The sequence below is a fragment of the Argentina silus genome, assembly GCF_951799395.1.
Source record: "Argentina silus genome assembly, chromosome: 7".
Lineage (NCBI taxonomy): Eukaryota > Metazoa > Chordata > Actinopteri > Argentiniformes > Argentinidae > Argentina > Argentina silus.
The window spans coordinates 7,988,008-8,011,943 of record NC_139661.1 but is presented as its reverse complement, the minus strand read 5'-3'; the positions used below and the strand labels follow the sequence as shown (position 1 = coordinate 8,011,943).

Sequence of the window (23,936 nt, the reverse complement as noted above, 5' to 3'; positions counted from 1 at the left end):
CTTATCATTTGGTAAGGATAAGGGAGGGGGACAAGTGGAAAACGGCCTTCAACACTCTCATTGGTCACTACAAGTAAGTATTCTAACGGTGGTGGATAGGTTTTCGAAGATGGTGCATTTCATCCCTCTGCCTAAATTGCAATGTTATTTCATGTGTTCCGTACTCATGGATTCCCTAAGGAATTTGCAGGGTTTTCTGTTCCCTCCTCTGTGCCACCGTCAGCCTCTCCTCTGGGTACCACCCCCAGTCCAATGGCCAGAGCGAGCGGCTCAATACGAAGCTAGAGACCTGTCTACAGTGTCTTGTGTCCCAGAACCCAGACACCTGGAGCAGTTGTGGGTCCCTTCCCTGTGTCCAAGGTGATTAATCCTGTGGCGGTGCGACTGCGGCTTCCCAGATCCCTGAGATTTCACCCCACCTTCCATGTGGCCAGGGTCAAGCCGGTGAAGGAGAGTCCCCTGGTTCCCACCTCCAGGCCCCCTCCATGCCCCCGGTTCATTGATGGTGGGCCGATGTACACAGTTAAGCGGCTCCTGGCTGTTCATCGTTGGGGGGCGTGGCCGGCAGTACCTGGTGGACTGGGAGGGGTACGGGCCTGAGGAGTGGTCTTGGGTCCCCACCAGGGAGATCGTAGATCCTGACCTCATCCGGGAGAACACATCCTGACCTGCCTGGGACATCAGGTGCCGTCCCTGGTGGGGGGGGGGGGGGGCATTTCCTTGTGAAAGTATTCTTGTTTTTTTTTTATCTCCGAGTGTGTTTTTGACTTTGTCTTTTTGTCTTCCCTTATCGGATTATCTGCCTGCCTTTTTGAACTGCCTACCTGTGTACCAAACCCTGCTTTGCCTACCCCCTTCCTGGATTATCTGCCTACCCGTTGACTGCCTACCTGTGTATTGTACCTTTAAGTAAAGACTATTCTATTGGATTTAAGTTTTGTCTTTTGAGTCCTCTGTCTAAGTACTCCAGCCATTACAATGAGTCTCAAATGATGAATGAGCAGGCTAGAGCAGATTCTCATTCACACAGCATACCTTTTGGCAGATGGTTTTAAAATGCAGTGTAAGTAAAATGAATAATAAAACTAATTCAACACACATCTAACTCAACAACACATTCTTTGACATACATACTTACATACACACAGACATATACACACAAGTGCACAAGAGTGTGCATGCATGCATGCACTCATGCATGCACACACACACACACACACACACACCACCGCACCCTTGCCTGCCAGGCATCCACATGTTCCTCTCAGGACTCGCTCTCTCCTCATCAGCTTCATTCAGTGCACACCGTTTCAATTCACTGCCTCTCAAAGACACACAAAGAGCCGTTCCCTTCCATTCAGAGCACAGAGATTGAATACAGCCTCCCGACACAAGACATGCCCACCACAGAGCATGTAATACAGCTCATTACTGGACACACAGCGTAGAAAGGGTTGAGATGGGAGAGAGAAGTACAACAGAGGGGACAGCAGGCTGCTGTACTGTATACCAACAATTCCATCACATGTGCACATGGATTATCTAAATTCTAGATTATCTAAAAACAGCCTGCTTGTTTTGTTCCTTCAATGGATATTCAATATGATATTACATTAGCAGTAAAAAAAAAAAGCAGATATCATAGAGATAATTCTGACAGGAAAACAGTTTGAGGGCTACTGGGGGAAACATTCATAGGAGTGGATTAAACCATACACGGGTTACAATTCAAACGTGTATTTAGTTGCTGCGTTGACAGTTCTCTCCCTGCCTCTCCCAAACAGAAGTTGACCCGTTAGCAAACTGTCCCCAATCACAGAGGGGGAGAGAAGGGGGACAACATCTATTTGGGTCGGTCCCATTGATCTCAGTCCTGTACCACATGGCTCTGGGGGTCAGGGCTGTGTGTACAGAGAGGAGGGCACTGGGTCTGTGTTTGGTGTGTGGGTTGGGAGAGGTGCGTAGTGGACCTGTATTTTTGTGTGTAGGAATGTAGGCACTGTGATTTAGCTAATCCACTGAACACACAGCCTCACGAACCCTCCCTAACCTTGGGGCGATCACATGACCTGAGGCGAAGCATTACAGCCATTAAAAAGACATGAGCTTCTCAGCGTTGGAGTTTTCAAACACGCAATCAATGGGGCCACAGGTGCACACATTTTCTGCAGCGCCAGTGGAATGCCCTTGTTTTCCCCTCAACATAACGTTAGAGCCTGTTTTCAGCTGTGTGTTCATGTTAATGTCAGCAATAATGAAGACCTGCAGCACACGAAACAAGAGCGCGCGAACTGGAGACAGTTTTTTGGAGGTCAGTTGGAAACAGCGTAAAATCAGGAAGAGAGGGGCAGTAAGTGAAGAGGCTGTCAGCTTCTCTCTCTCTGCTCCTGTGTATACGCCCAGCACAGACTGAGGGTAGCAAATAGGCCTAATTCAAACAGGCTTGTATGTGAGTGTCTCTGCTGTCTAGCAGTGTGAGCAGGGAATTAGATCTATGGTTTGTAGCCTTCATCCCTTCCCAGACAGACTTGTTCCGGCTCAGAGGCGCTGCCTAATCCGCACCTCTCTCCCGCTTGCACTCCCGGAAAATGACTTCACACAGCTGCCTCAAACGCCCAACACAGCAGTTCTCGTCTGACTGAACTCCAAAAAAAAAAAGCCTCAGCAGACCTCCCATAGCTCATTTAACATACCAATCCCTCCCCTAAGCCCACATTCCCCCACCTCTAGAGAGAAACAACAAGGAAAAACAACAACAGCCCCTTCTTGATCATTTAAGGGCCCTTTTCTCTGGTGAATTGTCAGAATCAGCAACACCATTAGACTAGGGCCTGTGGTGGAATCCAAGGACCTACTGTACACCGATTGTTAGTAGAGATTCATTTAAGATATGTCTGCATGTCAACCACCATTAATAAAGCATCACAGTGAGCTGAGAGGACCACTTTGGTGATGTCACACATCTTGCTAACCATGTACACAGAGGGTGGTGGGGGTCACATTGGGTTAAGTGATGAGGCTTTTCAATCTACTATGAGTTTAATCTCCTATGAGTTATATCTATCTACTATGAGTTACAGTATATCTACTATGAGTTATATCTGTCTACTATAAGTTCTGTCTATCTGCTATGAGTTCCGTTGTTGGGAATTCCTGTATCCTATCTCCCAATACCAGTCCATGAGGACACAGTGTGACCAGTGTGACTTTTGTCCCATGTGACTATCCAAAGCAGGTTCCTTGGGGCTACTCCACTGTTCTCAAGGGAAAACCAGATACAGAGAGTTCTCACATTAAACCCAATATTTGGTTCAAATGTTTCTGCTGGGTGATATCAATGATGGGGGGGGTAGCATGATAGTGCAGGCTGGAGGAGGGGATGGCTCTCAGGCCCAGTGGCCCATTTGGGTCATTGAGGGTAACTCAGGATAATGGCAGGGCACTCAGACACACACTTGAGTCTTGAAGACAGGAAACTGCAAGAGCTCCTCCATATGAACCAGAGCCTGGCCAATGCCTTTCATCTGCTCCATGAATAGCGACATTCTGCACAATAATCCATTCCAAAGCCTTGCACTCGTTCACCTGCACCTGCACTTACTACGAATAGGACTTGGTAAAATGGTAGAAAAGAAGATGAAAAGGGCAGAATGAAAGGAGATGCTGGTAGAGAGACCTAGTGCTGAATGACAATATACCTGTTTGGTCTATTATAGCCCAGCTCATGCAGTACCTTATGGATCACTGGGGGATGGGAAAGCAAACATTCACCTGTGGAATATTATGTCTAAGACCAGTTAGCAGATGTTCTGGCTAAAGGAGTCAGTTGAAGTCACAAAAAAAGAAAAACATAACGTTTGAACTTCTCAAGCACCCCTGCTGCAGCAGCACTGAAAAATAAGAGATACTAAAAGGAAAGGAAAATGATTAAAACCTGAGATGGCGTGGTAGAGAAGAGAGAGAGAGAGGTGATTTATCCCTTCACGGCCTTTTGACACTAAATTAAACTGTTGAGTCCATTCCCCCGTGCCAGCTAGTTATCTTTCCAGGCTAATTTAACACTATAATTTACATTCCATATAAAATACATCCTGATGTGGTGCTGTCATGGCCGTACATCATTCGCGGAGAGTGCTCCAGTTTCAGTGAAAAGGACAGAATTAGATCATATTCATGATGCAATTAAACACTTCAGTGGGAATCGATGTAAAACCGATGAGCCCTGAAAACAATGCATATGGCTGAGAACATTAGAACACATTACCTTCCCCTGAATCCCTCGCTCCGCAGACACAATTTAAAATCCTCCACCACTCCACTCTCCGTCTCTCTAGATTCATAACGCACGGCCATAATAAATGAATTTTTCACAAAATTATTCAACTACTAAATTGCCCATGGTAACTGAATATCAGATGAAAGTGATGTGAATTATTAAGTAGAGAAACTGTTTGTTCTCACTATGGGTGTAATAATCGCCCCAAATGAGGAGGAGAGGGGAGAGAGAGAGGTGAAGGTTACTGTAAAGGGGATTTTATAATAAACATTAGTGTTGACGTAAAACTTTGTCTGCCGCACGGGCCTCCTGCTGAGATGATGGCATCGACCAATTTCCCTTGGCCGCGGAGTGTGGGTTTTCTTATGGATACAGAGATGAGTACAGTACCAGCCGGCACTGCACATACTCACATTACTGGCAACACACCCTCAGGAGCTGGCAAACCACTGCAACACAGAGCCAATGTAACACCACCTCACCACATTGCACATAATCAGATAGAGCAGGTAGAACGAAAGCTACACACTCACACAGCACCATACTGGATCACATCAACTACCTGTCACTGTCTCCTCTACAGGATTCGACTGTGCTTTGATTGGATTCCAATAGATTCAGTGAAAAACAAAATTAAAACAAATGTAAAAATATCTTTACGGTCACAATTAGGTCACCTAAAGACTGAGTAGCCATTATTTTCACTAATTGCAAAGGAAAGTTTAATTTCTACACCACCACACCCTATTTTCCTGTCAAAGTCCAAACTTGTTGATAGTAAAAGTAGAGGAGCGTAATGAAATTCAAGAATTTAAAGAGCCGGAGAGGGGGCAGGGGGGCAGCAATTTGTAACCATTCTGACACTGTGAGTTGGCCTCTCAAACTGAAACAGTAATTATGCTTAATGGTCCTTTAATCTGTCCATCAGGCTGGAGGTGAGCAGCCAGGTCAGGCTAAAGTGCTCCAGGCATCACGCTGTGTCAGGGCAGCCAGTGGGGTGAAGTCCTCCAGTATGGACCCCAGGCCCACTCATCTCTCCAATCCACACCAGGGGTCTCTGGGATACTAGCCCCACTGACAGACAGATCACCTTGTGACGTTAGCACCCTCTGCATAACAATACAAATAATTGGGGTACAAGGGCAGGGGAAAAAGGAGTAGGAGATTAGAAAACGCATAGCGTTAAGAGGGAAATGGTATCTGTGCCAGATTTGGTGGTTTGAAATTTCTATTATGATCAAATTTGACAAATTCCTGATCATTATGCTCTTGACAGGGGTACATGACTGATTAGAGCTTTGTGTTGTCGAGAGGTTTCTTAAACTATTCTCTCCAGCTGTAGTCTTGGCACTCCGCCATCATGTTTAATCTTTAACTCCAGGAGGATTTGTGCAGGTTTCACAGAATAAGGACCTATGATGCTAGGATGGGGGTTTAACTAATTCCAATTCTACAGTCTATTCTGTAATTGTAATTGTTTGTTTTAATTGTTTAAACCTTTTGATAGATCTATTCATCATGTACACTCACCGAACACTTTATTAGGAACACTATACTAATACTGGGTACAAATAAACAGCCTCAATTCTTCGTGGCATTGATTCCACAAGATGTTGGAAACATTCCTTTGAGATTCTGGTCCATGATGACGTGATTGCATCACGCAATTCCTGCAGATTTTTCAGGTGCACTTTCAAGCTGTGAATCTCCCGTTCTACCACATCCCAATAGTGTTTGGATCAGTCTATTGGATTCAGATCCGGTGACTGGGAAGGCCACTGAAGAACACTGAACTCAGAATTCATTGTCATGTTCATGAAACCAGTTTGAGATGACTTTTGCTTTGTGACATGGTGCATTATCATGTTGGAAGTAGCCATTAGAAGATGGGTAAATTGTGGCCATGGTCAACAACAATACTCAAATAGGCTGTGGCATTCAAACGATGATTGATTGACATTAAGGGGCCCAAAGTGTGCCAAGAAAACATTCCCCACACAATTACACCACCTCCACCATGAGAAGGTATACAGGTGTTCCTAATAAAGTGTCCTGTGAGTGTAATTCAGAGGTACCTCTGGTATGTCAATGAAATAACTGAACTTGAACCTGAACTGTAGGAACCTGAGCAGTAGGAATCCTGGGTTATGGGTCCTTAAATACCTGGATGATTACAATCATTCTTCATGTCTGATCCGTCCACCTCCTCACTGGGGAAGCCAAGGTAGAATGCCTTCTAGCAGGGAGATACTGTCAGGTCATTCCCAACAGTACTACCAGAGACACAGGACCCATACCAATACAAGGGTGAACAAATACTACCTTTGTACCCAGTGTAATTTGTACTCAACTCAGGATCCCCGCCATCTCAGGGCTCACTGTGAGAACTCCTAGTCCTGGCCATGAATCTGCACTTCTGCTCTGCTGTATTTGTTATCTTGGACACGCATTCTCTCACACCATTTCACTGGTCAAATAAAGAGGGGAGAGAGAAGGAATGACTCCCAGACCTACTACTGTTGTTCCCCAGGCTGTCAACACTTCTCACTGGCCTCACCCCCGCCTAGCCACATCGATACTGACAAGTGACTGCCGTTTGCTTTATGATTGCCTTGTTTTATTCTCTTTGCCGGTCTTTCCTCACCATTCTTTCCGGTCTAATCAGTCCAGCTGGCCTGGACAACAGAGGCATTGTCCATTTAAGTGAGATAGGCAGTGGATCAACGCATCCCTTCCCCATTTCCCCGCTTTATTAGCCCAGCGGCACACCACTGTTTATACTAGTGGGTATTCCGTGTTTGCTGGAACAATTACAGTATGACAAATGGTCCATCAATGCCATCTATCAGGGCAGACCTGACAGGAATCCTATAGGTAGGGCGGCCATTCGTCCCCCTGCTCCCCATCTCTGGGGTCCCATGCTTTAGTATCCATGACAACGTGCAAGCCACTCGCCACGCTTGCCACTTCACAGTGAGAGATGGGCGCCCGTGAGTGGCTTTGAAAATTAGCCTTTGACACCCCATGTTCCACTGCACTCCCACCTTCCTGGCCCAACGAGGGGCCCTGCACAGTCTACCCCCTTTTCACACTCACTCAGACACACACACAAACACCAACACATACACCCCTTTTCTGCCCTGTTGTGCAGACACTACAGATTCTCAGCAGCAACCACACATACACCCTAATGTTGAGGGGACATTCCTAACAGCTAGAGTACATAACCTGGGTGAAGAAGAGAGAGGGAGCTCCTGCAACAGCCAACATCAATAAACAAAGTGAAAGAAATAGACAGAGGGTGACTGAGAGTATATTAGAGCTGCCAATAGATGATCAGGCATACAGACAGAGCTAAGTGTCCTATTCCTTTCCCCCATTACAGTAAATGCCTCCTCAAAAATAAAATTCATCCCAGAAAACAAGATTGACATTTAATTGTGCAGCTCTTGTGCTCTGCATTAAACACAGGAAAGTATTTGTTTTTCAGTCAAGTAGCAGCTGTTCATTATGCCTCACCTTTTGGCTTATTGATACAGGAAACTCAGGGGTATTGGGAAGGGACTGAATTGCATGGAACTGCGCTGTGTTGAAAAATGGATTATGGTTGTAATAAAAGGTTCTAGTACAGAAAATGATGGTCGTTGAGTCTTATAAACATTGTACAGTGAGTTAAATCTGAGAATAACAGAGCATGGTATACATAAAAGAAATGGAGAGGACACAATAGTTAAACACATGGTGAGAGATGCATAAAAAAGGTAAGAATATATAATCTACATACTAGTTCCTACCGATATTCATGAAAACATAACCTCGCTGACATCAACCTAATTCTTGGAAATTATCATTTATATCACTGCAGTTTTTTGTTTTTTTAAAAAAGCATCCTTGACTGCGTACATTCACAATACACTGTCACGCATAGACACGCAGTTTGGTGTTTATGCTTAACTACAGTTGGCATTCCAAAATCACAATAGGCTAAGGTGGTAGAAATAAACAAAGCTGTGCAAATGTCTTCCACTGTCAGAAACAGGGGTTTTAGGGGTTGTGATGAATTAGATTTTGATGAACATTAAAGGGAGGGTAGAAATGGCTCCAGCTCTAGGATGTAGAGTGTCAACTGATATAACCCACTGCTGACATCGAGCAGAGCCGGCTAGCTCATTGATGTGGCAGCGTCTCATTTTCACCAGTTTGAGAGCAGACAGTTTTGCAGCGCCTTGCGGTTCTTAATTATCTTCTGACTTTGTCTAATTCAATCAACATAACTCAGATCTGGCTATGAAATGGCACTCAGATCCCCTCAAGCTCAGCAAGTCAAAAAACACTGAATAAGTGGAACAGTCAAACTGACAAAATGAGCATAGCACAGGAGAAGATTGAGCTGAGGCCTCATCCACTTTTGATGCAGAAGAGGCTAAGCAAGCAACCAATCAGCTTTCTGTTTAAATTACAGAATTGCGTTCATAAGGGACTCAGGAGTCAAGTGTCGTGATGACGCTGCAGATGGCGCCTTGCTGTACAGTGTTAGGGTCAGGTTGTCACAAGAGACTGAAGTAAAAGACTTAACACTTACCCAAAATGTAAGGACAACTTAACAACAAATGTAGCACTTACAATTTTGGAGCGACTTGGATGTATTCATACACACAGACATAGACATAGACAGACAGACATGCACACACAAACACACACACACACACACACACACACACACAGTGCGGATTTAAAGGTCATTAGGGATTAAATTGTTTGCCCATTTCTAGTGGGAAAGTGGGTGAAATGGGAGGGAGAGAAACCCCCATTGTCCCCCATTCCCACCTGCTAGACCACCACTACTGCCCTCCATTCACCTTCTATCTAACTCAAAGAGCCACTACATTATTACATTTAATAAGCTCAAATAGCAGTGAGGCCTGGTCGTCATTATAAAGCCTTTACATTCCCGCTGACTGCCAAATCTATTTTGCACTAGCTACAGACTGCCAAACCCAACAATGGCAGATTAGTGAAGCCCTTCTCACGTTGAAACAGAGGTTAATAAAAAGTGACAGGGCTAAGTCCGCTCCGATTAAGTATGCTGAGAGATATTATAGCAGTTTGTTACATCAGATCTTTATTGGATTAAACAGCATGCACAACAATGACATTTTAATTTTAATTTTCAACATGCATAGAAAACAGGCTCTGAGAGTGCACTTGTCAGAACAAAGGCGGAATTACAATAACATCCGATTTTTTTTTTCAATTCCCCCCTTGTGCTTTACGGTCCTGCTAGACGCCAAGTTGCTTAGAATAACAGTGAGCGATTTTTGGATTCCTCTAGAATATTGTACAGTTCAGTCAGTTGCAATTATTTTACCAACAATGTCCATATGTTATTGTCATGCCTATCCAGTATCCAACGTGCCTATCTACTATACACTATGAAAATCTATGAAACACACAATATACAAACTCAATCATCTAAAGACCTGTTGTCTGAATTTGATGGTGCATATCAGTGGCCTGCAGAGTCACAACATCCATCAGAGAGGATAGTACACACCTGATCAACCAATGACAGGAAGCAGGGTGTTGTGTTCAGTGGTCAGTCTCCCCTGCACTGCACACCCAGAGAGCACAGTCAGCCAATGCATTGTTAGCACTGCCAGGGGTCACAGCAGCCCACCAATAAGCTGTTCTTAATCCTAACAGAGCCATCCATTAACCCATCTGATTTGTATAACCCTCTGCTTTATGAAATGAGCAGATCAGCTGTCTATATCGGGCGGAAATATGGACTTCTTCATCTGCAATCAAATGCTTTCATCTTCCCAGAAGCGGCTCCTGTTTCGACTCAGGTATACCTGCAGCAGCCCAGCCAGGGAGCAAGGGGAGGGGGTTCAATCAGTGTGTCTCCTGGGGTATTCCCCACTGTCCCGTTACCTCCGATAAATCTCAGTGCTTTACGATTAGGTACATAAAATGAGTCATAGATCTGGACGGTAAATAAGAGCTTGTCAGTGGGGCTGACGCCAGGCCCAGCTCCTCCTCCTCCTCCTCCAGATACTCCCTCTGTATCCCGGCCCTCAGACTACTCCTATTGAACTGCAGCTAAAAAGGCTCCAATAAATAATGTTGCTATTTCCCTGTGGACTTTTATGGTGCCACCCCGAAGCACGCTTGCATATACAGACAAACTAACAAAGCGGACTCTTTTAATGGCAGGCTCGGGTTAAGGCATTCACTCCTCTCGTTTGAATGTTATGAAAAAAACGTATCCATTGATAAGATATCCACAAACCACCTTAGCCTTTACTGTTCAATGGTCGTGCTTATTGGTTGTTTTCACATAATGTTGTTAATGACAATGTGCTCTGCTCACATCTTTGCACATATGCTTAGCTCATAGCCTAATTGCTTCTCACCGATAAAAAGCCTGGTAATCAATGGCAAGCATATCTGTGCTGTACATGTGAGTCCGAGACACTAATGCTTCATAATGGACTCTCAATCCATGCATGCCATTATCCATGCAAAACGAATCAAATAAGTGAGTTTACTTTTATATTTACTCTTGCGACGTTCAGCAATAGAAAATGTTTGTGTGTGTGTGTGTGTGTGTGTGTGTGTGTGTGTGTGCGTGTGCGTGTGTGCGTGTGCGTGTGTGAAAAATGTGAAAAGACCATGGCTGACTCAGTGAGTGTTGATGTTCTCCGAATGTACTAACATGCAATGATGGACACTTCCTCAGCAGGCCAAGCTAATCATTGTGGCCGGTTCGTTTACACTGGTCCGAAATGACTCCCGAATGACTGCCTTTGCATATTAAGCAGACAAACAGACAACGGAGAAGCTCTGCTAGTGCATAAGAGAGGAACCAGATATGAGCAGTGGCATGGCGGGCAGGGCCAGAGTGTGCTCTATAATGTGTACAAATGGGAATTGACAGTCTAATTGATAGTCAGCATGTTAGATAGACAACATAGACTTCAGAATACCGAACGCTACTTGTCAACCATTGTACATTGTGACAACGTGCAAAACAATCTTGAACGGATAGACAAACATCTTTCCTGAGATTTCTTGATTGCCTATATTGCCAATGAAAAATGTCAGTTTCACACCATCGTGAGAACATTTTACCTACTTTTATGTCACTAATGATGGGTAAATGTTTTTAATTTGAATCTTTGTAACTTTGTTATGAGTTCCCATTTTGTGGACTTGAATATACAGTACTGTATTAACCTGCTCTCATATTTAGAAATGTGCATCTCACCAGTTGGTAAAAAGTAGGATGTTATTAAGAGAAGGTTTTAAAAGAAAACGAGAGAAAGCTTATTAGCTACAGGCATGCAATCAGCTTGGAATTCAAAAGCTAGCCCAGCTTCCACAGTTGTATAATCAGACGAATAGAAGAAAACAACGCTACCGGCATCATGGCACAAAGATTCAAAAACATTTTCCCTAGTAAGTAAGAAAATACTTTTTTAAGTAAGGGCAACTATTGTGTCTTTCTTTCCGCAGAAACCACAACATGTACATCTTCTAAAGCTCAATATTGAAACAAATTGTATGTACTGTAATGTATTGTATGAGGACAGAACCATGCAGAGTAGGCACTAAGGAACCTTTTCAAGTAGGATATGTCAGGAAATGTAACCAACAACAGATATAGATACATGGAAATGGTACAGAACAATGGACATACCGTACTGTAGAAGAGACAGAGGCAGGTTTTGAGAGCAATTGAGAAACGGAAAAAAAAACCTCATATTTCTCTCTACATATTGAGTCATAACTAGATCCTGACAGCAGTTCTGGAGTGGGTCTGAACGTAGGGTTTATAGGCCTCTCATTATTTAACAAGTTAAGGCCTCCCCATGGCCCAATGAAAATTTGATTGCAGTATTACAGCTAGTTCGCTGGCTCCTCACTCCTACTCAATGTTTATGCACATGCAAATGGGATAGAGCTGGCCAGGCAGCTATGAATAGGTCCTCTCTATTGGACACACACAGACTCAAAATGATGATGTCCACTACTATGCTCCCTTTCAAATAAACACTCATCCCCCTCAATGACCCGAGAAAGGCGGATTTGCTTGGGCCTGGCTGGGTATAAAGAAGGACTATATTTCGGTTGCAGAAATATAGTCTTCTCCAAGCATGAAGAAGCCAGACCCCTGGTAGGATGGACCAGCAGTGACTGCAGTGGTGCAGTGGCCTGACTTTGCCGTTTCCTGTCTCTCCATCTGCATACAGTAAAAAAACAAACATTCCTGTAAATAAAGACGGCTGTCCGGCAACTGTCTTCCCTGCGACAATGGTATTGACCGTAGTCAGATGCTCCGCTGATTAAAAATTGATCCATTTCGAAAAATCTAATCAACTGAACAGGATTCTTTCATACGTGGGGTGGGGAGGGGGGAGCAGCTGCTGACACAGAGGCAGACCTGTTATTAACCCCTGCACCTCCACGTAGAGTCGCAACCCCCTGCACCCTGCACCCCAGCACGCGTCCCCCAGCGCCCCGGGACCAGACACAGCTCAGACGCCCTGAATTATTCACCAGTCTAGGAGAGGCTACGGCCACACTGCCTATTTATGCGCGGCAGTGGAGGGTAGTAGCTCTAATGGCCAGTCCAGAGGAGCCCAGGGTCCCAGCGGAGCGACCCGCGGAAAGGGCGGAGGGGTGGTAGCGCTGGGCTGCAGGGGATGTGAGAGGGAATTCATCAGTGGCTGAGGTCACAGCGGGTTAATGATGCCGCACGTCTAGACGGACGCCAGGCTCACACCCTGCCCAAAAGGCTATAGGGGGTGGGACTGGGATCTACTCTTTTTTTTTTATTTATTTTTTTATCTCTAAAGGAAAACCAGTGCCAGAACATTAACTCTTTAAGGGCACTTATAATGGGCTGGTATATTATTGACTTTGGTCATGGATACACAGATGACCACACTGGCTTAAAAGTATATCTCAACAACAATATTGTAGCAACATACACAGAATGAAACACTGACCATCTTAGCTACGAGTGATACATCTTGTAGGCTTGGCAGTATGTTTTCATGGTGCAATCCTACACTAAATGCTGTCCGAATGAAACTTACATCTTCGCAAATGAATAAATGCAAGGGGATACCTCTCCAAATTCATTGTCCATGTGAAGAATTGAAATGTTGTCTACATGAACCACCTTTGATTATCCACTACCCCTTATTATTATTACACAAACAATTACACCTTGAGTGGCACACTAGCGAGAGCAGAAGGTCATTCAGTAATCAGGGCATTTCTCCCTGAGAGGATGTGGGACAAGGGTGGGGCACACGGTTGGCAACAGCTCCGTTGCCATGAGTTCTATCGCCTTGGTGATCATGTTCTTGTGCATCCGCTCAATCTCTCTTAGGGATAAGCAGCACTACAGAAAAAAAAACAGGCCCAGGAGAGTACAACCCCCTGTGTAGCCCAAAGATGAACCCATCAACAACATCAAAGCACATCAAGTCAAGGTGGCACCGACTTCAAGAGGGAAGTTCATATTCACAAACTCTTAAATATGGCCCTGAGACTAAAAGTAATCAACAGTAAACTGAAGCACCGAGCCATCATCAGTTGAGAGGACAAATATGTCATAAAAACTAAACTGGGGTTGAAAAACATATCATCCAAAAAGAGATTCATGAACTTCAAGGTTGAGCTCTTTAAGAGAGTGTGCTCGATAAGTCTGATGAAGCGGAATGAGTTTAGCCTTCAATAGGTACTATATGTTCTCAGACTCCCCTCATCACTGCACACACATCACTCTCTGCTTATCCTGAATCTGATGCCAAGCACATTTGCTGTTGAGGTCAACATCTCTGCCATGATTGAACCAAACCAAGGGCATCCAATGGGAGGGTAGAGAGGACACACACACACACACACACACACACACCCCTCTCCAATTTACACAAGTACAATTTCCACAGTTCCCTGTCTCAAGGTGACTATACACATAACTCAAAGATCCATGTGGGCCTTCCTGATGGCCACACCACAACAAAGAGAAAACAGACTTGGCGGAGAGACACACATCCATATTCAAAACAGTGTGAAAACAGAAAGAATAACTGTAGTCCACACTGTAAAACCATGCATGCAAACAAGGTAGGCTACTGTATGTCTATTCACCCTAATTAATTCATGTTCTGTGCCGGGAATGCCATGCTGCCTCTAGCCACACCACTAGTGAAGTAGGGAGAGCACCGAGGGTGGTGAGAGCACCTGAAGGACTGTCCCTCTCACACATAGGACCCCTGGTGTGACATGAGAAAGGCACTGGCCTTCAGGTTTAAACCCCACTATTCCCGCTCTTAGGGCTTTTCTTCTTCCAGCCCCATCCTGCAGAAGCCTGGAGCAACGTTTAGCTAAACCTGCTGGCCTACGTAGGCAGAGAGAGTCCCCAGAGGGCTGAACAATCAGACAATTTCAAGATCATGAAGCATTAAACCAATCCCGGCAGGGTACACTAATTAAACAGCCGAGCCCGGCACAGCCAACCAATCCCCACAGAGCAATTAAATCCATCCCCTCTAAAACACTGTGGAACCTGTCTGGGGAAAACCGCCGAGGAGAGAGAGAGAGAGGGGGGGGGGGGGGGGGTTGGGGGGGAGAGAGAGAGAGAGAGAGAGAGGGAGAGAGAGAGAGAGGGTGAGAGAGAAAATATCATAAAATTCATCTGGAAAAAAGGGAAAAACTATAGGGGAATGCAGTAAGAGACTAACAAGGGAAATTGAAAAGGAGAGATTCAATTCCGTTCTTTGTTCTTCTTCCCATTTATTTTTTTTCAATTATGATTCAAAATGCCTGAACAATCCTTCCCTTTCAACTGAGGAGTGGGAGGCTGAGACTACATTTGAATGCAAAAACAGTGACCCTGTTGCCATGAAAAATTGCATATTTAACTAAGATTAGAGAGTTCAGGAGCCACCTTGAGACTACAAGAGAGAGAGAGAGAGAGAGAGAGAGAGGACTGCCTCAGGGTCTATATTACACACTCACAGAGCTGCTAACACAGTTGCAACACACGATCGATACCCAACCGTCCTCCACCACAAAAAAATAAATGAGAAAGTGACAGAGGGATGACATCAATGGCGTTTTTCCAAAAGAAGCCGTTGCATGGAAACGGAGGCATGGGGACAGGGGAGTGGGGACGATGGCATGACTGATCTCTGGGACATCGCTCCTCCCCCTGCTACTATGACACATCTCTAACATCATACTCACCGTAGAAATTCACTGTCATCCCCACGGCTAAGGTCCAATGTAATTTGTCTGTATGTAATTTGAGAAGAATCCACCTCAGAAGCCCACTCACAATGTGATGCACTTTCTATCCAATTTTGTTTTCGGAAGCATGGGCCAAAAGCAATCAATTAGAAAAAGGCAAAGTAGCCAGATATGAGGGAGCAATCAGTCTGAGCCAACACAGGTCTCCATTCACCCACAAACGTGCATGTCTGAAGACTCATCAATGTTCATAGACAAAGCATGACATCAATCATTGACAATGAATGAAACAATGTCAAAAAGACACCATTGTGTGGTCTTAGTATGGTAAGTAGCAGCGAGATATCCCAGCCCACAATTGCTGCTGTTAAACCAGACAAATGTATTTTCTTGCCATTGAAGGAAAAGCCGGAATCGACCAAAGAGATATGACATGAGCGGGAGCAACTGCAAACAGTGGTCTGGATGGAGAGATAGACCTGCTCTTTTCCCCAAGTGAGGCGACGTATAAATCACAGCACCGCTTCACGTCTCCACTTCCTGTTCCTCTCCATTAAAAATGATAAACTGTTCCTCTTGAAGCTACTCGCTTGCTTTAGGGTCCCAGTCTGCACCTTCGCAGTAAAAAAGCAGAACTCTGTTCAGATTTATTCTATCCTCCTCCCATTGTTGGAGATGAATAACAGAGTAATTAACTTTGCAGGGGTAGCAGCTGCACAAAGACAGGACTGGCTAACATAACAAGCCTGATCCATCTGTTTTTGCTGTAACACACCTTTTGCATTATTTTGATGAAACAGAGGACATCTGCTTAGCAATAACAAATGCTGTTTAATACTCAAAAGAACCAGTGGGAGGCTATTTTTTTTTCCTCAGGTCTTGCCTGATCTCCTTAAATGAGGAGAAATGGGCCCTACAAATGTGAGCCATGCAGAAAAAACATCTTATTCTCCCAGTCTGGTAAACACATTGAGCAATGGCACATAATGCAAGCGGCAAGGATCCCCATAGAGATCCTTGAGTAGGGCAGTGAGGCATTGATCTCATGAGCGTAGGGGCCCAGGAGCACCCTTCACAAAATACAGACCAGCATCATGACAAACACCATACAAAGTCCAGCCCTCACACAACAACCAGGGTCTCCTTTTTTATCCCTGAAGGACGAAATGGACAATGGAGGGATGAATTACTGCCATTGAAGCCCTGCCAAATACAGCACAGGCAGCATGGAACAGGGATGAGAGAGAGAGAGAGAGAGAGAGAGAGAGAGAGAGAAAAGAAAGAGAGAGAGAGAGAGAGAGAGAGAGAGAGAGAGAGAGAGAGAAAGAAAGAGAGAGAGAGAGAGAGACAGAGAGAGAGAGGAGAATGGAGGGATTCAATGTTAGCTCAGTAAAATGAACAAGAAAGGCTGGTGCTCAATACGTCTGCAGTGCCGTCAGACAGTCAAAACAAATAAAGCGGGGCCGCTGTAGAGATACACAGCTCAATATGGACTCGCTGGGCAGGGGACTGGCTGTCAGCAGGGAGAGAGGACACAGCTTCATACCCATACCGATGAGCCATTACCTCTCTCGCCGAAGCTTCCGCCTGCCTTACTGCTAAGGAAGAGTAGCCTGCCGCCATGGATCCTTCCTCCTGCAGACTAATGTGTCCCTGAAGTTTTGTTAAAGCTGGTTATTTACTCCTGCAAAGCAATTGCTTCAGCCTAGGGGCAGCAGAATAAAAAACTGTGCTATGAGAAAAGCTAATGCCTTTTGTTACGAAGCACTGTCAACTACCAAGGGGGCATTACGACTGAAACATTGGGGTACACATTTCTCCGATGACATTTGGTCAGGGAGATGCTAAAGCAGAGGGTGTCAGCAACCAGAAAGGGCATGCACAGCACTAGGCCATCCACCTGATAATAATGGTCCGTTTGCATCATTATTCATCCTAAATGGTAATAATAATAACACAATAAAATCATAATGTGACATTTCACACTGTTAAAACAAGGTTCTAGGTTTGAAATGCAAGAACTCGCCATCATTCCGCACCCTTATCAAGCAGCAGCATGATACTTATCCTGCAAACAGGGGCATGAATGAGGCAAAATCATTGTGGATGGGTATGGAAATCTACTTGAAGGAAGGTCAAAGTGATTAAGCTGACATTATAATGACAGGCCTACTCTTTCTGTGTGAATGCTCACCGTAGCTGTCTCTAAACCCATTTGTCATTCTGCTCCCAACGCTGAAGCGTCTGCTTTGAAGTCTCTACCACTAATGCTACAGAGAGGTTAAATGGCTTAATGCCGAAGTCTGTTTCACTTCAACTCTCTAATGTTGCCTACGTTTTATGTACCGAGGCTATGGCTCCTGGATTTCACAGCTCAATTTACCCCCAGCTAGTCCTGTAAAAGATTCCCCCTTTCTTATTTCCTTTGTTATTACTGTCAAAGAATAAGCGGGGAAGCTTATGGTAAACTATGGGAGACCATGACAGACGTACCCCACCCAATATTTCCCAGTAAGGATGAGGTGTGAAAGCATGTTGGAAAATGTTTATCTAGCAGGGCATGGATGCAACACAGACCTGGGACGATGAGGTTTCAGCCTATTCCTCACTCCATTTAAAAACCACGATTAATCCATTGAGGCCTAATGCGTGAGTTCTGCCAAAAAGGAGATTTCAAAGACAGATAATATCTCACCCATACTGGGCAATTTGAGGTCAGCTTCAAAGCTTTTTATCCCTTCTGACTCCGCATGCGTTTGTATGTTTTACACGTACGTGGGTGTGAGTCGATATGAGTATGCAGGTTTGCATAACATGTGTATGTATGATTCCGTGACTATGACTGTTTGTGCGTTTAGTATATTGCCTATGGAGGAGGTGCATATCCACATACCTAAACACAAGCACAGACACAGTGTGTGTGTGTGTGTGTGTGTGTGTGTGTGTGTGTGTGTGTGTGTGTGTGTGTGTGCGCGTGTGTGTGTGTGTGTGTGTGTGTGTGTGTGTGTGCGTGCGTGCGTGCGTGTGTGCGTGTGTGCGTACATGCGTGCGTGCGTGCATGCCTGCGTGTGTGCATGCCTGCGTGCGTGCATGCCTGCGTGCATGCCTGCGTGTGTGTGTGTGTGTGTGTGTGTGTGTGCCTGCGTGCGTGCATGTGTATGCTTGCATAAATGTGTGTGTCTACTCTATGTGTGCATTTTTTCATTGCATACCCTGGGGCTCTGTCTTCTCCATGCTGCCTCCCTGGGCTGCCCCTGCTGTTTGTTGTTGAGGCTATCAATGGCTGCCTCAAGAGCTATTCACCCCATTTCCTCCTATCTAGATCACTCATGTTGTACACAGCTTTTTCAGGGACACAAACCCTAATCAACCTTACAACCCGTTGGTTCTCTGGACTTGGCACTTCCGGTAAATGATGATATTATGCTGGAGCCTCATGTGACATAAACAATAACAACAAACAAATCTATCAAAGCATGAATGAATGAATGGGAAACCGAGACCCATTTTCACAGCCAATTTGAGATTGCAGGGTTGGGTTTAGGGGGGCGGGAGCTGCTGGCAAACGGCACACAGAGCAGGCTGGCAGCAACGGCAGCAATGCTCATAGGCTGCAAAGCAATTTCTCTGTTTGGCAATACTGTTGTCTCTGTCTGTGGATTAGAGCTGACACCAGAGCGCCTGAGTCATGCTAAACGTAGTACAATCAGAGCTTTTTGTTCCTGATCTAAAACTCACTGCCTCAGAGAACTATAGAGAAAAGAGTACAAGAGACAAGGCAACAAGGTTGCATCATATAAGCCTAATACTGTTAAGCCATATGTACACTGTATTTCTACAGCACTAGAACAACAGAGGGATTCTCCAACATATTCAGTATAATACAGAAGCCCAATACTGATTGAATTGTTGTTAAAATATCTCCTACAGTATGAACACACCAAGCTATTTGGACAAGCCTAGTTTAATCCTGAAAATCTGAAAGAACTCATTACATTACACTTAAGAATGCATCCATTAACTAATCACCTACTAATTGGTGGTTGATCCCTCTAAAGAATCCTCAAAAGACGTGGCAGGCCACTTCCTTGTAAAGTGTGACTTTTTTTTACATGAGCATTAAATCAATACAAACTGAGCAAGCTTCAATTGATTAAACTATGTAATAACAATGTAGTACATTAGCTGTGTCCTCTCATCTTCTCATCACCTGGGTCAGAGAATGCTCCCTACTGACTGAGTGATCTCCTGGGCTTGCTCTCTATTGGCTGAGAGTTGGGCTTGGGCCCGGCAGGACCTGGCAGGACAGCTCCTGACCCGTCCTTTCCATGGTCGCCGACAGAAATGCCATCTGGCTGGTGTGAATGATTACCTCGGCAATAGCCGTGTGACCTGCAGCCAGCGTAACCAAGGTCACCCCACCTTCCATGCTCTCACTTTCTCTGTCCTCTTTTCATTAGGCGTTGTGTAAATAATTCATCTCATACTGTACAACTCTAAGGCAGAAATCTAGTTCACCAACATTTAATATTCCACAATCCCATTTGTTGATATTGATAAAAGCTTGAGAGGGGAAACAGATGAAAATCTCTGCGTGATTAGATACATGTCACAATTGTCTGGAACTGTTAGATGATTGATATAAAATGTTCAGCTAGATATCCACAAGACCAGGGAATATAAGGGTAAAGACAGTGAAAGTAGTCTGATAATTAGGTCCCACATGCAACTTGCTTCATCCATGATTTGGCAACAAGGAGCGCTGGAGCAATACAGATCTCTACTGTACTTCCACTATGTCTCATTTAGCCTATAAGGCTGTTATTACTGTTTGCTGGGGTTGTTCTTCAATAATCTGGATAGCCACTGATCTTCACCTCAAGAGACGATGATATAGTCTAGCGCTGATAACTCCTTTATGTTATGTATTCTTATTACTAATCTGTAATCACAACAGCTTGATCCCACCACTTTGTTTGGTAAACTAAAGGACAGGGCTGGGTAAATGTAACTGCTCTAATACATGGCGCTTTGGGTCCAAGTACTGACAGTCCATGAGATCAACATGATTGTTGTAAATATGTTGATACAGTGTTTGTTTACAAAGACTCAAAAGACAACAAAACAAACAATGGAGTAATACAATTTGGTATATATTTGGGATTATGATTGCACATAAGTAAGACAATTTGTACTGAGCTAATAAGGCAGATATTAACAACTTACATTCTTACAGAATCGATGGGTGTGCAGTATAGCATTGATTTAAATTGCCATTGATCAGCAAGAAATCTTGATTGTGCCTTACAATCTTGCAATCAAGCTACAAATACAGACCAAGGGAAAATGGCTATGATATGTCTTATGATCATATAGGCTCCAATACAAATATGCAGTGGCGCCATCATGAATGATTTTTCCATTGATTAATATTAGCAACTTTACAAATGAATATGTCTACCTCCATATGATACATTCTAGCCTACTGTTTAAGATATAATAAGTCTATGGTATCTTGTTATTCATCTGGTTAATTGAAAATCCTAGTCTTATTCATTTTGAGATTACTTTAGCACAATGGTGCAACTTTATTCACTTAGATTCTTTTTGAGAGGAATTTCATAATTGATTTGCTCAATAAACCTTTCATAAGCAGTAGGATGTGGGCTATTTGGTTCTGAGCCTTGGTTACTAACATTAGGGTCTTTGCCAACTAATGATGCAAAGCATTGGGCAAGATGCGAATGAACCCCGGCGCAGGCTACACAACAATAGCTCAACTCGCCCTTACTACATGAGTAGTCAACCGATTGGGGGGCAGAATAACAATCGGCCACACAAGACAGCCCAGAACAGATCTGATTTCTTCTCGGCAGGCTTTTCCGCGGGACCTGGCTTGCCATGCTCTTGTCATTTCTCATGTTACAGAGCATCAATCATACGCCAGAGACAGTGCCCTTGCGCTGGCCGAGGCTGATTTACAAACATTAGCGGGGAATACAATTACACAGTCCTTGCCCGAATAGCCTAGTCCACAATGCGGCTTGAGAGGATGGGAGGGGGGTGAAAATAGAAAATCGCTTAGCTTCCCCTACCTTTATTTCGTGCAGAGACGCACAGAAATATTCGGCTCGAATTTGATGCCATTATTGCCAACAATGTGGCTTTTCAGTGATACCAACTAAGCCCATATAAATTTTATTGAAAAATGTTTCGAATACATAAATAACAGCTGCCTATATAGATATAAAGTTAGGCTATTTCAAAATCGAATGTTCACTACATTTCAGCCAAGTTAGTAAAATTAAAGAATTCATATAGCGTATAAAACTTCTCTGAAATGTCTAGGCTAAATGTCAATCAACTGCAATGTACATTTTGTGAAATCATAGTTCTTTCTGAACAGCTATAGTGAACATAAAGCTTTGCATTAACGCTCAGTAACTATGCTTTAGATTTTACCATTCATTTTAACCCGATATACAGTAGCATGCTAGTCGTTTTATCTTCCAAAAGAAAAAAAAACAATCAAACCATGGCTTGAACAAGCAATCTAAATGTTATAGCACGTCAACAAAAAAAACTTTCCGTGAATCTAGTCGTGTAAGCAAAGTTGTACATGCAAAAAAGAATAATTTTTATCATAGAGATTGAATATAAGAGTCAATGTCGCAAAAGATATAAACCCAGTCGTAGACGCACCATCATCATGTTTGGAATAAAACATTAAGCTGGTAAAAAGTTACGTCCACAGAGCAAGATTCATGAGGGCATTAAAAGTTTCCGTTCTCTATCTACAACAGTGATGAGCGCTCTAAATACAGAATCGTATAAAAATATAGGCAATGTCCATGGTGTTGATCCATCCCAGCGGTGAACGCAGAGCGCAGGCTGCAGAGCGCCTGTGCTACTCTATGGTCGCTCCATCGCTGATCAATGATTGAACTGAACAAAGGCAGTAGAGGATCAATTTCTAATAACTATCAATGCAACACCGCCGATTTCGTTCTGCATTAGTCCCCAGCTACATATTTTACATCATTTTAAAGTACACTATCTTCTGCGTGGAGATATATAAACAAAGGTAAAGGATAACACTAACCTGAAGCCGCCGTAGATCAAATTTCTTCCAATATTGAAACATCGATCCCGCATCGGCGGCCATCTTGGGGATATTGAAGAGATTTTTTTCAGTGGCTGCAATAAATATGTGGGCTGGATTCCCCTCGCTAAACAACGTTTACGATTACTCGCTCTACTTGAAAAAAAAATGTCATGAATACATGAAAGTCCACTGAACTCAACGTCAAAATGTTTGGTAAAAACAAGCCATATCTTCGTGAACCCCCATGTGTTTTTCAAAAGTAGAAGAATATCCATGCATTTGTGCAGTCCCGGAGATTAACTGGACAATTGCACTTGATTTTGGTTTGGCAAAGTTATCAATACTGACGTAAGGGGTTGATCAATACCGTCTGGAAAAGGGAAGGAGAGCAACATTATAACCTTGTGGTTGGAAATCTCCGTTTATGCATTTATACTGAAGTTGCTACAATAAAGCACCATGTGTTCCTGATTTGCATAGGTTAGAGTCCTAATTAAATGATAGGCTAGCTGATTATGATGATGATGATGGTGATGATGATTCTGATGATGGAAACAATTAACACCTTTTTATGTCAGGTTATTTTTATAGGCTACAAATAACAGTATTTATGTATTTTTGCACTTATGGGACAATTCAAAAGCTGTGAGGTCAGTTTGGATTTCTGTGCATGTATCGAATTCGGTGCAGATACATTTATAATGCATACATCCTACTCTGGATAATTACTTCCATAAAGGCAGTTGAATTTCACCTTATAGGACCTCATGAACTGATTCATGACCAGTGTATCTAGGCTTAATATTTAGCCACTCAATGAATTTCCCTGTTGGGACATTAAATAATTGAATTATTATAATGTATATGTGTATCTGGGATAGGCTTTTTATGTTTGAAAACAAAAGCAGAAAAAAACAGAAACATGTGATAGTATGCCCTAAGCAGTGCCCTCAGGGGGTTACAGGTGAACATGTTTATAATAAGGTCTATTACTCATCTGTCTGGCATCATGAATATAGATTAGTTTCTAAATAAAAAGGAAAGAATGTATCTGTGGTATCACTAGGGTTACAAAAGAGGGTCTCTCTGGTACCTCTTACCTGGACACTCTCCAGGGGACTCATAGTCAATGGACTATTTTAATATACTGAGTACTGTTTCAGGGTGTTGCTTTTGAAGAGCACACGATTGTAGATTTGTGAATATTTGTGATACATGCTGGCCTTCTTGCCCATCACTCTTAGATGTGTAGCACAGTATTATTCTACATACATTATAATCAGTAAT

At 43.7% G+C, this 23,936-nt stretch overlaps 1 protein-coding gene across 1 annotated transcript in view; it reads right to left on the bottom strand.

Annotated features, from left to right (window-relative positions):
- cux2b (cut-like homeobox 2b) overlaps positions 1-22,709 on the bottom strand; it is a gene marked incomplete at both ends in the record, with an annotated part of 72,903 nt that extends 50,194 nt beyond the window's left edge. The window contains one exon of the mRNA XM_083672763.1: positions 22,647-22,709. Within this exon, the coding sequence (XP_083528889.1) occupies positions 22,647-22,709 (63 nt within the window). The remainder of the gene's footprint in view (positions 1-22,646) is intronic.
- Positions 22,710-23,936: the final 1,227 nt, after the last annotated feature.